The sequence below is a fragment of the Ipomoea triloba genome, chromosome 2 (assembly GCF_003576645.1).
Source record: "Ipomoea triloba cultivar NCNSP0323 chromosome 2, ASM357664v1".
NCBI lineage: Eukaryota > Viridiplantae > Streptophyta > Magnoliopsida > Solanales > Convolvulaceae > Ipomoea > Ipomoea triloba.
The window spans coordinates 1,312,644-1,328,176 of record NC_044917.1 but is presented as its reverse complement, the minus strand read 5'-3'; the positions used below and the strand labels follow the sequence as shown (position 1 = coordinate 1,328,176).

Sequence of the window (15,533 nt, the reverse complement as noted above, 5' to 3'; positions counted from 1 at the left end):
GAAGGTATACCATGTAAATATTTTTTATTTTTAATATTGCGATGTGGACCCAAAATGTTAGAAATATAATAAAATTGGTAGAACTCATTAAATGATGTAGGTATAATGAGTCTGATATTTTATTTTTGGTGCTAAATATTCCGTTGTAGTTTTCGAACCGATGAAATATCCTTGGGCAGGACAGCTCATCGTTATTTGTTTTTGAATTTTGAGTCCAAAAATTTTTGGGGAATTAATTAATGTTGTGCTGCCCCATCCATTTTATCTACCTTAAAATTTAAAATGGGACAGCTCTGAAAAAGTGATTGAGTATGTGAGATATAATTTTTGTATTAAAATATCATTTGTTTGATTTTTATTAATATTTTATTAATTAAGTCTGAAATATTAAAATATTTTTAAAAAAAAATGTTCAAAGTAGTTTTTTCGATCAATTTTTTTATAAAGTTATTTTACATGTAATTAGCTATCTGCTAACAGTTTATTTACCCAATATCTTTCTACAATAAACTAATGTTATCAACTAGTCAAACTCACTAACCCAATCATATACTAATTATCAGCTAACAGCTATTTACCAAACATCCCAAAGTCTTTTTGCAGTTTACTTTATTTGTCGGGTAATAACTTTTTCTAGTGAATTTATCTCGCTTGTATGATCAAAAGCAATATTTATTCAGTGTGTCAGGTTGTTGCTTATAAATATACTCACCGATCCAGTAAACCTTCTTAATTGCCAATATTAAATTAAAAACATTTATCTTCTAGCTACCTTCTTTAAGTTGATAATCCTTAACCTATAATACTACCCTCATTGTAATTAACATAATTAAGTACATATATAGTTGAAGTAAGATCGTTTTCACTAATGTTGAAAATAAAAGAAAAATGCTCCTATAGGGACATCTTATTTTATTTGTGCTGCTAATAGTTGACTATAGGGACAACTATTGTTTTTTTAATTAGCTATATTGGCACGTTAGGTGGTAGTACATACAACATTGTCCAATGTATATAGTACATAAAATATATGGTAAAATATATCGGGTGAATTTATTGTCTGGATATATAGTTGTTAGCATTATTTTGGGTTATTGGCTATATTATTATTTTGACAAAAACCTAGTCAAAATATGAATCAAGAATCCTATTGCTAAAAAGAAATTTCAAACCGTCGCCTATCATTGGTAGAACTCATTTTTTTTTCATTGAGACTCAAACCCACCCCTTTTATATAGGAGTGCAACCATGTGCCACTAGACCACAGCCACAGGGTCTTGATTGTCAACAAATTTATAGGAAAATGCGTTTACTGGTACATATTCTCCAATTTAAAAACATAAAATGGAGAATGAAAAACGCAGCCGTATATAAGATATTTTGGATCACAGAGTACATTAATGGTGGAGAAGAGGGCAGGGTGGGGGGCCATGGCTGCACCTGCAACTCTGCAAGAATGCACATGCCATGCCTTGAAGCAATAGTGACCATTATTTTTGCTTAGCTTAGTGATAAATTTTACTTTAATTTCACCCACAAATGGGGTTTGCAAAGTGAAATAATGTGAAAGTTGGTTATGGCTGGCCATGCAAGCTAAGATAAGCTTTTTCCTTTGGATTACTATTAACTCCCTGTTATAATGTAGTATTTGTCTGAAATTTAAACCTATGACCTCCCATTTAGGAAGGTTACAATTATGCTAATTGATAAGCTTTAATTTGGAATATCATCACTATTATATTCCACAAGAGATCAGATGGTTAGGAATTTGTTCAATAATTCAACAAAATGGGACCCCCACTACTGCCACCCAATAGGTATTTTTATTTATTTATTTTGATTGGAAAAAAATGCTGCGTATCATGAAACATGTATATATCTTCAATTATACGTCCTATGATGGTCAGCATAATGTAAAAATGCTGTTGCCCATTCACAAATGTTTGGTGGGGATTTAGTTGTGTATTGACCCAAAGATATGATAATGCACATCAAACCCACTGTTAGATAGTGAAACCACAAGACAAGCTTCTCTAATAATCTGCCTAACTTCCTTATTCTAACAATTTTATTTAAAGAAATAATGCTAATATATCTACCAAGATTATATTATAATTAAGTAAACCCTAACTTTGTTTTTAATAACTCAAATTTTTCTGACTTCACCGAACTATTATCTTAGACTCCATCAACTTACATCCAGAATTTCTATTTAATTAACATGGAACCAATGTGAACATATATGTGTGGTGTGTCTTAGCTCGAAACCCTAAAATGTGAGGCCAGGTATTTAAGTTACTGATTAATACTTGCTATTCTATTCACAACGCAACTGTAATATCGCGTACTAGCTACAAAATACTTGCTACACTCTTTATAAATATAATACCATGATTTACTGATTCACTATGTTTCAATTTCCGTGTATTTATGGATAGAATTGATTAGGATATGATGGATGGCTAGGGGTGCTGCCAGCAGGGCATCACGTACCTGCGGTGCATTTACTAATTAATTACTTACCCACCCAAGAATTATCCTCTGCTTCACTTGCCAAGTTTCCATCAATATTTGTCTTCTGGTAAGATATTATATATTACTCCCTCCCCAACAAACTTCATTAATAATCATTGTATATGCATCTTAATCATAGCTCCGTTGATAGCTATTCAACATTGTCATATCATTTTCCTTAATCCCACACGTAAGTAACACCTTAACTATGATGTTTTAATTACTGTACGTCGATTATATATATACTGTTGCATATACATGTTTTATACCTACCGAGAGATGATAGATAGTGTTGGACAAAACAGAAAAAACTACGTGACCAAAACGTAGCAAAATTGTACATGTACCATGCTTATATCAAAGTTGCATATAAATATATGTTTCTTGTGACCTCATGCTTTAACATCACAGTTAACAAAATAACATATTCACTCTATACTCACATTGTGAAACTCCGTAAATCCTGTTATTTTTACTTTCTGTCATTATTTTATGTTTTTTTTACACAGAACATCTGGAAGAATGTAAATCATAATAATTCAGCTGGATATTTGTTTATTGTGCACAAGAAGTCTCTTATTTTGAGAGATTACTCTCACACTGACACTATGAGAGGAACAAATTGTGGAACAAATTGACATATTGTTTATATAAATATTGTAGACGGGTAGATTGCCATAATACTCGACAATATTCACCAAACCTCTATAAAAGAGGTCAGAAGCTAACTGCCCTTTTATTTCTCTTTATTGTCTCTCACACTTTCTTGCTCCTATTAGCTATCACTCTCAACTCTCATCATCGGTTTTAGCAGAAACCTTTGGTCGGAAACACATATTTGAAGGCTCAAAATGATGGGTTTAAGTTTAAGGTTTTATCTCCTTCTCCAAACCCTCATCTTCTCCTACACATTAGTCGCCGGAGCAAAACACCCGCGCCACGTGTCATCCTCGTCGTCGGCGGGGGATCTGGTCCGCAAATCCTGCGTGAACGCCAGCTTTCCGGGCATCTGCTACCGGACCCTGTCGGAGTACGCCGGCGCCGGCGCCATGAGGACGCCGCGCGACCTGGCGCAGGCGGCGCTCGGCGTCAGCCTCCACCGAGCCGGAAAAGCGTCGCTACTCCTCCGGCGGCTGAAGGCCCGGAGCCGCCGGGAAAAGGCGGCGGTGAGCGACTGCCTGGAGCAAATGGGGGACACGGTGGACGAGCTCAGCCGGAGCGTGGCGGAGCTGAAACACCTCCGGCGAGGGATCGCGTTCCAGTGGCAGATGAGCAACGTGGAGACGTGGGTCAGCGCGGCGTTGACCAACGAGGACACGTGCCTCGACGGGTTTAAGGAAGTTGAAGTGACCGTACGGTCGGACGTTAACCGCCGAATTCGTAACGTCGCTAGGGTTACCAGTAACGCCCTTTACCTTATCAACCAACTTGACACCTCCAGACACAAATAAAATTTCCATTAATCAATTAATTTTTATTTTACTAAGCTATTATTAGTAATAAAATATATATTTTATATATCTGTCTGTAATACATACTATTAATTATATATGTATGTATGTATAGTTTTTATATATTTTTATATACACACACAGAGAGATCTGAGTGTGTAATGTTTCAGGCTTGTGTACGTACTTGTGTTTTATGTGTCGGTGGATTTGGGAATTTGAGTCCCAATCTTTTACCTTGTAGAAAAAACTCGGAATTTGGACCGTTATTGAAAAATTACATCTAAATTTTGTTATATTCTGTGTCAATTATATTGTACGTAATTGTCCCCCCTTATTACTTCTCACAATGCATGATGTGATAGAAGTAAGATTTTAATTTAATTTAGGCAAAGGGTCAAATAAGCCTATGTACTATCATTGATTGTTCATCTAGCACCATGAATTAAAATATGGTCCATCTAGGTCATTACACTCCTAATTATTTTTCATCTAGCATTTTTAGCCTATTTCTAACAAGTAACTCATCTAATTTGATGACATGGAAAAATTAAATTAGAAAAATGATGACATGTTATTTATATGGATGTTTTGGATGATTTCTACCATATTTCATTAATGAAAAAAAATAATTTCTTGCAATGAAATAGGGTAGAAATCAAAATTGTTATATTAAGATATTGTATTTTTGGATGATTTCTTGGAAAGAAGTAGGGCAGAAATCAAAGTTGTTATATAAAGTTTCAACTACAGTGTACTGTGTATGTATACCGGAGTGTACTGTATATGTATAGCGGGGTATTCAGTGTCGTTCGACAATGAGATTCCATGAAAATTGATATATAAAAATTAAATTATTTTTTAAAAAATAATAAAATTTACCCAATATAATATCTTAAGTTATTATATTTAATTTTAATATATCGATTTTCATGGAATTTCATTACGGGACAACTTTGAATATCCCACTATACATACACAGTCGTGCAGTACAGTGTAATTAAAACATTATATAACAACTTTGATTTCTACCCTATTTCATTGCAAGAAATCATTTTTTTTCTTAAAAAAAATTATTTTCTTCATTAATGAAATAGGGTAAAATCATCCAAAACATTCATATAAATAACATGTCATCATTTTTTATTATTTTATTTTTCCATGTCAACAAATTAGATGGGTTACTTGTTAGAAATGGACTAAAAATGCTATATGAAAAATAATTAGGAGTATAATGACTTAGATGGAACATATTTTAGTTCATGGTGCTAGATGAACAATCAATGTTAATACATGGGTCTATTTGACCCTTTTGCCTTTAATTTATATAACCCAATAGTTTGGGGCGGTTGGTAGTAAATTATAATGTGTGGCTTTCTTTAAGCAAGAGTTAAATTTTGCGGGTATGATTTGAATTATTTTTTTTAATAATAGATGTACTATACTCGAGATCTTGTAATTTAGAAAAATGGACTTTGTAAAATATCTCGTGTTCAATTCTTGATTTCAGTGTTTTAAAAGTTGATGGTTGTATGGGAGGATTGAGAGGCTAGTGATTAACGAATATTTGACTTAAAGAAATGAAAAAGGTTAGTGGATTCTAATGAAAAAGATTGGTCCCCTTTTGATTTTTAGGTACCCAATGTAATCTAGTTGTAATTTTTTACGACAAGAATTTTATAACCACTGTTCGAACACGTGCACAAAATAAACTTTATTCATATGTAACAGCCCACATGAGAGGTAAACTGCATTAGGCTAAAAAACTTTGTGCTATAGGTCGGCTTTCAGAGGATGTTAACAATAATAGAACTCAGCTTGTAATATTGTAGTACGAGAATCATATTTCAGTACTCACTCGGACAGTCTTTTCAGGACTAAAATATTGGGTTAAAAAGTCCAGCTGCATTTTGTTTGGCTTGTTGAAGGGTATAGGGGTATAGGACCACCCATATTAATGATATATGGGAGAGTCCTTTTCCTTGGATGTGAAGATAGGAAACGCATCATTTTGGTTGGCGGTTGCGGACAAGCTTTACTATGTCGGCTTTGTGGAAAGCCAAAAAGAGATTTTGTGCGATGCCAAAAAGTTGCGATGTATGTGCACGTTCGTAAAGCCAAGTGACTAATAAGTGCCTAATTGCGTAGGTTTAATTTGAATGTGTTTCTGAAGTTAAACAATGGGTAGCTTTTTTACATTTTACATGAAAACCAAGTAGGAAATAATCACGTGCTAGAAACCTACACTCTGTATAGGAGTGCAAGGGCGTATTATAGAATAATTTCTGCCTTCACTACTATAGGACTAAATCCAGAATCGTGAGACTAATCTAGCATTTGAACTGCACGACTAATCTAGATCACGCATAAAGTCTCTTTACTACTATGAGACTAATCTAAATGTTATATATCCATCACTATAAGACTAATTTGAAATTTTGAACTACACATATAATATCTTCACTATCATGAGACTTATCCAAATTTAGCCATAAACATGCTCGTAAAATTTTACCCTTTATAATAGTTTGGTCACAATTCTCCGACCTTGCAATTGCAATGACAATCGTTATACCCTGCACCACGGTAATGTGCACCGCGATCCAAAACGACGTCGTTTCGATGTTAGTGGACGCGGACGCGAATGACTCCAGGGAATTCATTATCTATAATACACATAATCATTATCTAGAATACACAAAACGTTTGCCTAGAATATACAGAATGTTTGTCCAGAATACAGAATATTGGCACAAAATACACAGAACTCATCCTCCTAACATTCGAATGCACAAACACATCACAACCTGTGTTAATAACATCAATACACAGAATATTGACACAAAATACACAAAACTCATCCTTCTAAACATTTGAATGCACAAACACATCACATGTGTTACTAACATGAATACACAGAACCGGTGCTTAGAATACACAGAATGATTGCCTAGAATACACAGAACGATTACATAGAATACACAGAATATTAACATAATATACAGACGGACAGAAACGAGAAACGTGATTTCCAAAAAAAGAGACGATTAATTTACAATGCTCAAAACGACGTCGTTTACGTACATGGTGCACATTGCTATGTGCACCGTAGTGCACGGTATAATTTGCCTTGCAATGAGCATCTACTATGCTAACCAATCGTTATATCATGGACCAAGATCCATAGTACTCGTGATAGACCTGGTCCACAATATAGGCCCTGTTTGGTAAATAATTGTCTATCATCCAATTTTGGCCTATTTGACCATTATTAGTTATTTAACTTGATTAAAAAATCAATATACGTGTTTGGTTAATAAGCTTTTTGTAACTCCAAAATACTAAATTTCAAAAGGCTGCTCAAAGCAACCTTTTCAATTAGCCTTTTGAGAAAAGAAATTATACCAAACAGCTATTAGCTAACAGCTAATTTACCAAACACTTTTCTACAATCAACTAATATTATCAATTAATTATACTTTCTAACCCAATCAACTAACAAAATCAGCTAACAGCCATTTACCAGAGCCATAATTTATGCATGCTAACTCATTAGAATTTAGAAGTCAAATCCCAAAAACAAGCAAAGAGCATAGGCTTGGAAATTGGAATAGGCTAAATATAAGAGGGAAAACTGTACTCTTGGGTGCAGGCAAAGGAAATCTCGAGTTCACATGCTTTTTTGCCTGTAGACTGCAAGAAGATGAGCTGGACACAGGAGCATTCTACTATTGCAGACTCATATTAGACTACCAATTTTAACCATTATACATATTGAGAGGAAGAAAAAAAAGAGAGTAAATTGGGCAATACAAATCATTCAGATATCAACTGAAATTTGCAAACTACAAATGGAGAGTAAATTTGCTTACACGCGCTATTTGTACCATCTTCCAAGAAAGTAAAGAATGTACTCTTGGCCTTACTCTACTATAGACTATAGTCATATGCTAGCAGGCTAAAAAGACATTAATCCAAAATCCACAAGAGAAACAGGTTGGTCTACCAACTACGGAGAAGAAAAGTTCTCCCTACCAATTCCCCACTACAAAGGGCACACTACTTAATCGAGCTCTAAAAATCATACAGAAGAAACACAGGTTTTGCTAGGGGCGAGTAGAATAAGAAAAACAAAAAAGCATACGGCATAGGAGAGCTGTCTGGTTCGTTGAGGAGACAACAATAGCTTTCAAAAAAGGCAGCATGTTTTAGGAACTTCACAGTGATCTGGAATCCAGACTGATGTATGAAATTCGTTTGCTTTAACCTATTCACAAGATAGAAGATATCAGTTTGACTAGTACGAACAATTTCATAAAATATATATATCCGAATGGGCATGTCTGCATACCATTGGGGCCGACCATAGTAGACAGGCCAGTCTTTTCATGCATCTATTACTTGTATGGAGCAAATAATATCGATGAATTGTGGCCACCAAATCCAAATGAATTCGATAATGCTACTTTGATGTCAAGTTTTTCCTTTTTGGGGCCGACAAGGAACTTTAAATCCTGTTTTTTATGCATAGACACCATTAGAGTGTACCAAAAAATTAGTAGTGTAATTGAAATTATCAGTTCTCACTCAATCAAGAGAACCAAGACACGGGTTTATGTAATCAGAAATAAGCTGCCATTAGTTAGCTCAAATGTAAAAACATATAGTTACAAGGAGCAGAAGGTTCGTACCACACCATCACTTGGGTTTTCAAGATTAATATTTGGATGTACCCATCCAGTCCGAATTGCCTGCAGAACGATTTTAATTTGTCAATATGCAAGTCCAGTGTGTGCTTTGCAATGAGTTCAGTGAGAACCAAGAAAAAACAAGATTTTTGAAATAATGCCATCTATGGGCTTAATCACAGAAATCTATTCAAAAACATTTGTCTTAACTCTTAAGGCCATCTATGGGCTCGAGCATTTGGACCTGGTAAACAGGGCAGAACCATATGTCTGTCAGTTCATCTGATCCTTTATAGACCCAGCTATAGATGATTCACTCTAAACTGAGGATAAAATCCATTTAATTCTTGACAATAATTTCTTGCCACTTTGCCAGTTATGATTCTCTTCAGATTATTAGCTACCCAGTTCATGCTATAGAGGTAAATGTTTAGTTGTGTGAAACCAAAATCTCTTCTTTTTTTTTTCACTCTTGGTGAATAATCAAATAGATTTTAAAACATGCCAAAAGGTTAATAAAATTTCTTGTCTTAGTGTCTAGGATCATCAAATGATTTTCATGCTTACAAAACGATTTCTTCTTCCTCGTACTAATCAAAGGATTGCTTGCTTCCTTTTAGAGCAAGTTTATATCAACATTGTTTCTTTTATTTAAAATGATGCACGAGGTCATAAGGAAAGAGAAAAGGCACTACATGGCTAAACAAACAAACAGCCGAATCCATGGTGACAACATGAAAAAGGAAAGCAAGTAAAAGGAACCTGGGGCTGGGGAATAATGAGAGATCAATTAGAAAAGTTACCTGAACAGTTGCTACAGCCTCCACACCACCAGCTGCTCCTAGAAGGTGACCAATCATTGATTTTGTTGAGTTCACTCGTAACTGCAAGTATTGAATAGCAATTTATAAATAAACATATATACATAGTGAAAGCTATACACATTCATGGATTGGCAAAAAAGGTTACATCTTGGACCAGAAACGTAATGCCCAATTAAGTTACCTCCGGATTCTGGCCAAAACAATGAACAAGTGCTTGGTACTCCTTGAGATCCCCAGCTGGTGTGGATGTTGCGTGTGCATTTATATAGTTCACGTCTTCCCTAGATACCCCAGACTGAGCTAAGGCCTTCTCTATACATAGGATAACACCGGTGCCTGCTTGTAAAACGGCATGTTCAAGTATGTGTCAAATCTGTAGCTAAAAAGTAGTCTTAAGTCCAATCAAGCTACAAGGCATACACTTCAACTAAAATAATTCAAATAATAGCACTGCACAAACAAAACCCGCTTAAGGGTTTCTTATATTGAAGTATATATCCAGCTGTATAACCATTACCTTCGGGATGAGGCTCTGTCATGTGATAAGCATCACAAGTGAAGCTTCCACCGAGAAATTCAGCATATATAGTTGCACCTCTTTTCTGCTCATCCAAACAACGAAATTAAAGCACACCTCAAAAAACTAACCAGTCAAAGGTATTCTATTGATTTTTGAGTTGCAAAGAAAATGATAATGGAAATGAATCTTTAAGTTTACCTTGGCATGCTCGAGCTCTTCCAGGAGTAAAACCCCAGCTCCTTCCCCCATGACAAATCCATCACGACCCTGTATAAAATATGTAAGTAATTATTTTAACCTAAAATATTGCCAAAATAATGGAAAATTAAGTTTTTCGTTGCACTACTTCATTTGAAGTTGTAGGCACTAAAAGCATGGGCATTCTCAAGAACAAAGTAACATGTCAAGCATCCTGAGTTCGATTCAAGATATGACAACCATTTCTTTAATAACCATGTCTATGGTCCTCTTAACCTATGCAGTTTCAATAGATACAACCTAAACAAAAGCATGAGAATAAAATAAAGGCATCAACAACATTACACTGTCCCAGGGTCGTGAAGCTTTAGTAGGATCTTTGTTTCTCTGAGAAAGTGCCCTGCAAGCTACAAACCCACCCAAACCTGCAACAAGAAATGAAACAGGAATGAAACAAGCACAGGGGATCTAAACATATTGAAAACTGCAAGAGAAAGATATAATACCAATTGGTATAATAGCCGCATCAGATCCACCACAAAGCATCACATCCTGCAATACTCAAAAACATTTCCACATCATATTCTCGGTAAAATATTTAGTTTGGAATAACAATATTGCTTCTACAGCATTAATACAGTCAAAGAATCACAATTCCAAAAGCTCTTTAGAATGTAAGACAAAGATACTTACAGCTTCACCTCTAATGATGTGGTTAGCAGCACTCAATATACAGAAGTTGCTTGTAGCACATGCAGTCGAAATTGAATAATTTGGTCCCATCCAACCCTGCAGTTCAGTTTGTAACAAAAGCTTCAAAGGATGCGCGCGGGTTCAATCTATGGCACTGAAATACTAAAAAATATCTAGTAACTAACCAGATCCATTGCAAGTATGGCAGAACCCATGTTAGTAGTAGCAAAAGGTACACAAAAAGGATTCATCTTCTTGTATGAAATCCTCAAAGCCTCTATTGCATCATTGAAAACCTGTCACATCAAAAATAATAATAATTTTATTAAAACCTTCTCTTGTACGTCAGATTATTGCAGTTTTACTATGTCTTTAAGGAATACCCATCTAAGTAACCCTACCTCAGAAATTGGAAATGGTTATCTCAAGAATTCTGCAGACCTTAGCTAAAGTACAAGAAAGTTTGGTGGGAGTTTGGTTAAAAATTGGAACCAAATACTTAGTAATTGGAATAGGTTTTAGTAAAAGTAGCTTATCCATTTGGTACAAAAATTAGAACCAGAATCAATAATAACTTTACTCTAAAAACTCTTCTAAAAAATCTCATTTTCTCTATTTTCATCCAATTCCCATTTCATATTTTTTTTAATCCTCATGGTCACCAATAGCGATCTTGAGATCAAGATCATTCTTGATGATATTGCCTTCATTTTGAGCCAGGGATACCTCAGATTCTTTATTGCTGCTGTTTTTTATACTTTCTCTCTCTTCATCCCATTTCAGATTTCTTTAGTTGCAGCTGGGGATTACGAGTCACATTTCAGCATTCACACTCAATTTCTTCAAAATTCTTCACCAGGAGGATGGTGCAGAGGTTCCGATTTCTTCAGATCTCATAGAAGTATTTCATATTTCTTCATCTACAATTTTATTCAGATTCCTTATGCTACTGTTTGGTCTAGTAGATGATTCTTTTTCATCAAATTTATTGAGCTTCAAAGTCATTAGTGATATGAATTATGAAGTCCCCACTGTTGATGTCTAATTTGTAGAGATGGCATGAAGTCGCTGATGTTGACAGCGAAGATAAGGGAAGGAAAAGGGGAACAGCGATGGAGGGTTTTTTTCCTTCTTTTTCTCTGTTAATTTTCATTCCGGATTTCCAGTGCAAAAGTGGTCTTTAGGTAAGGAATGGAATCTATCATTCCATACGGATTTAAATCCTATTCCAGTGTAAATAAAAATAGACAAACAAACAACACTATCGGAATCAAATCCAATAGTAGGTTAGAAACCCCTAAACCAAACGCCTCTTTAATGTAAAGAAATTAAGGGATTACCTTCATCCCACCCATAGCAGAGCCAATCAAAACTCCACATTTCTTTTTATCCATTTCATCCATCAAATCATTATTAATTCCAGCATCAGCCAATGCCTTCTTCCCAGCAGTCAACATGTAAAGCATAAACTTGTCCATTCTTTTTGAAAGCTTTGGTGCAATCCAACCATCAGTCGAGAAGGACTTGATCTCTCCAGCAATTCTCTGCATTCAATACCCATCATCAAAACCCGAAGTACATGCCTTTTATAAGAAGGGTTGAAGAACAGGACATACTGTTGGAAACTGGGAACAATCAAAAGTCTCTATGTCACTTATGCCACTAACACCTTCAAGAAGGTTTTCATAATAGACATTGGGTTCATGACCAACTGGTGTCGCAACACCCATCCCAGTCACAACTACTCGCCTTTCCTTGGTGGATGGTTTCTTCTTAGTTGCAACTTCCATGGCAGGTTGCACGACAGCTGCCATTACCTCTGCTAGATCATGTGTGAACTGAAAATGTCAGCATTATACTTGCCACATAAAGATTTAATGAGAAGACATTTATCATTAATTGGTGATAATTCACTACAATTACAGAAAGCAGGTAAATATGAAACCATTTGGAAAGATATCTAGATGTTGAAAATTTTCATTTATTATTTAGCCCAAAAGAACAAGTTTCTATACAAGGTGGAAGAATAACCCAAAGTGAACCGGACACCTAAAAGGAATACCCAAGCTTTGAATGCTACTATCACAGCCATCCCTGTCCTGTATGGATTCATGACAATGTACAGAAGGTAGATGAAAAAGTAAAGACTTATAAACCCAGTGTCAATTGAAATTTGTCAAACCTCAACAACCTAGGGGTATATAATAGATAGTATTAATGGTTACCTTTCAGGGAAACAGAACGTAGGAGGAAAGTATAAAAAGATTGACTAGCAAGCCATTCCAAAAATACTAGTGAATTAAATTTTAGACCAACTGAACAGCTTCCTTACCATGCAGGCATATGCAGAGCAAGGCAAGAAAGATGCAGCTATACCTATACTTCCATTAGAAATAGATGCAAATTCAATTCAAATGTACCTATTCTTCTTCCATTAGAAATGGAGAGGACAAACAAACAATCAACCTAATGGATACACATCCAATTCAAACGCACAAGGCTTAAATTAAACAAAATCCTGATTCTGCTGCATCAATCAACAACGAATACACCATTCTCTAACTTGTAATCTGAGATCGAACTACAGTTTACTCTCAATAAACCACCCCAAGCAACTCAATTACACACACATAACATAACGGCAGAGGTGGAGATTACCAGAGTGAGTAACGCCGCTAGATTTACTGCGCCTCCTGCATCCGGAGAGCGAAGAGAAGGCATTATCCACAAATCCAGAATCGGAAGAAGAGAGGCCAATACTTCTCCTCATAATACTCCCACAACTACTACTCCGACAAGCAACTGAACCCAATCCACTCTCCGGCCTCGAGCAAATCGACGAACACTCAAAAAGCACCTTCTCATTCTCCTTCCCGCAGCCAACTCTCATGCATGCTGACATCAACCACGACGACATCGCCGACGACCCCATTCTCCCTCCAATTCCCAATCTATACACTTCCTATCTCCAAACTCAGCTCTCTATACCTATCTATTCTATTTATATATAACAATAACAATACTCTGTATATACAAATTGGTTGTCGAGAGCAAAGCAACTTGGAAAGGAGGAAGAAGAAGAAGAAGCGGTTAAAGGAGAAGAGAGAACAGTGTGCGTTTGTATGTATATGTAATGAATGAATCTGAGAGTGAGCGGTGAGAGAATCAAAGTGGTGTCGTTTTTATGGATCTCTGCGCTCAAACTTCCTCTCTCTCTCTCTCTCTCAGACGCCACCAACTTATTCACGGAGTATTTTTGCTTTTTCTATACATTTTTTTATGACCGGAAACCCACCACCGCCGTTACCTGGGCAGGGACGGAGTTACGTTTATGTACACCGAGTCAAATGATTTAATTTCAGTATCAGTCTATTTTTAGTCTTTTTTTTTTAAATAATTTTTTTGGTTCTAGTACTATTATAATCTCACTATTTTTTAATTCTTTGTCAATAAAATTATTTAAATGGTGTTAAATACAATAATATTTTGATCTATTCAGTTCTGAGTGTTAAACTCTTTTTTTCCTAGATTTATATGTATTATTTTTTCTTAATTTTTTTTCAAAACATCCTTGTTAATCCTATCATTATTGTGGCATGGTCTTTTTTGTTTTCTGTCAATAAATATGTTTAAACGACATTAAGAATGACGTTAAATGATTTTGATGACATCATTTAAGGTAGGATAGTGGGGGAAGTGCAATTTGGGGTCGATCTTAGAGCTTAAATCCATTAAATTGAGATTTAAGATGAAAACGACAAAAATACCCTTAAATTTTTAGATTTTGACACGTCTTAAACGGACGGGTAACCAACGTAATAAATTTTGATATTAAAACTATAGTCCTGGATGAACATTATCTCGGTCAACTGTCCCCATTATCCCCCTCTGAATATATTCTTTCTCTTGGTCAAGCTTACCGCACATTTATTTTTAAATTTTGTTTACTTATTTTGTATAATTTGCGAACTATTATATATGAGTTGAGTTTACCTTTCGGAGCAAAGTTTGTCATTTTTTGGCAACGTAGTTTGTGAGGGTCGCATGTTTTCATCTTATTACGTGGTCTATAGACTTTCTACTTCTCCATTAAATAAAACAAATTATATAACACATGTGACAGCTTCAATAAATAAATATGAGTTTTCAAATTCCGAATTATATTTATAACCTTCTATAATATAAAGTATAGTTTTATAAGTAGTGTACATTGAATTTTTCACAAAATAGGATAAATTGGATTTTAAGTATTTTCCATTTTCCTTACCAAAAAAATCCCTTTGATTGAGTTAATTGGATCACATATTAATTAGGCTTAATTAAGCTAGTTAATTGACGGACCAATTAATTGGCTAACCATTATATTTTTTGGATTGGACCATGGTCCACATTGCAAGATGATCAATATTACATATACTCTTATTTTACACTTCATTTTCAATTGTCTTATGATGTGTTATACAATAATTAAACAAAAAAAAAAAAAAAGTGGGGTGGAGGGGGCACTATTTCTACTCATTAACTTTTATTTATCAATTAAAATATATACACATAGCAGGTGTTATACTCCTTGGGAGTAATCTAGCATTTTCGTTGCAAAATTGATCATAATCCAAAATGACATCATTTCGTAAGCCGCAACTCACAT

At 35.1% G+C, this 15,533-nt stretch overlaps 2 protein-coding genes across 3 annotated transcripts; one reads left to right on the top strand and one right to left on the bottom strand.

Annotated features, from left to right (window-relative positions):
- Positions 1-3,210: 3,210 nt before the first annotated feature.
- LOC116010534 (pectinesterase inhibitor 3-like) lies at positions 3,211-4,258 on the top strand. Its single transcript, XM_031249989.1, has one exon. The coding sequence runs from the start codon at positions 3,366-3,368 to the stop codon at positions 3,963-3,965; it is 600 nt and encodes a 199-aa protein (XP_031105849.1). The 5' UTR covers positions 3,211-3,365; the 3' UTR covers positions 3,966-4,258.
- A 3,506-nt stretch (positions 4,259-7,764) lies between these two features.
- Positions 7,765-14,173, bottom strand: LOC116007361 (3-oxoacyl-[acyl-carrier-protein] synthase II, chloroplastic-like). Of its 2 annotated transcripts, none has more exons than XM_031248026.1 (14): positions 13,544-14,173; positions 12,502-12,707; positions 12,226-12,429; positions 11,071-11,181; positions 10,886-10,981; positions 10,699-10,744; positions 10,538-10,617; positions 10,193-10,261; positions 9,992-10,076; positions 9,656-9,810; positions 9,454-9,534; positions 8,654-8,713; positions 8,314-8,476; positions 7,765-8,229 (listed from the first exon to the last, which is right to left on the bottom strand). In XM_031248026.1, exons 1-13 carry the CDS (start codon positions 13,815-13,817, stop codon positions 8,360-8,362), a joined length of 1,584 nt encoding a protein of 527 aa, XP_031103886.1. In that variant the 5' UTR covers positions 13,818-14,173; the 3' UTR covers positions 7,765-8,229; positions 8,314-8,359. The 2 variants fall into 2 exon arrangements, with proteins under 2 accessions (XP_031103886.1, XP_031103893.1); XM_031248033.1 differs by having other exon boundaries at positions 12,502-12,704; positions 13,544-14,172.
- Between the last annotated feature and the right edge of the window lie 1,360 nt (positions 14,174-15,533).

Coding starts and splice junctions, on each gene's coding strand:
- LOC116010534 (XM_031249989.1), top strand. CDS start 3,366: ATGATGGGTTTAAGTTTAAGGTTTTATCTCCTTCTCCAAACCCTCATC.
- LOC116007361 (XM_031248026.1), bottom strand. CDS start 13,817: ATGGGGTCGTCGGCGATGTCGTCGTGGTTGATGTCAGCATGCATGAGA. Junction 12,708..13,543: donor TAGCGGCGTTACTCACTCTG/GTAATCTCCACC, acceptor CACATGATCTAG/CAGAGGTAATGGCAGCTGTC. Junction 9,811..9,991: donor GACAGAGCCTCATCCCGAAG/GTAATGGTTATA, acceptor TTTTACAAGCAG/GCACCGGTGTTATCCTATGT.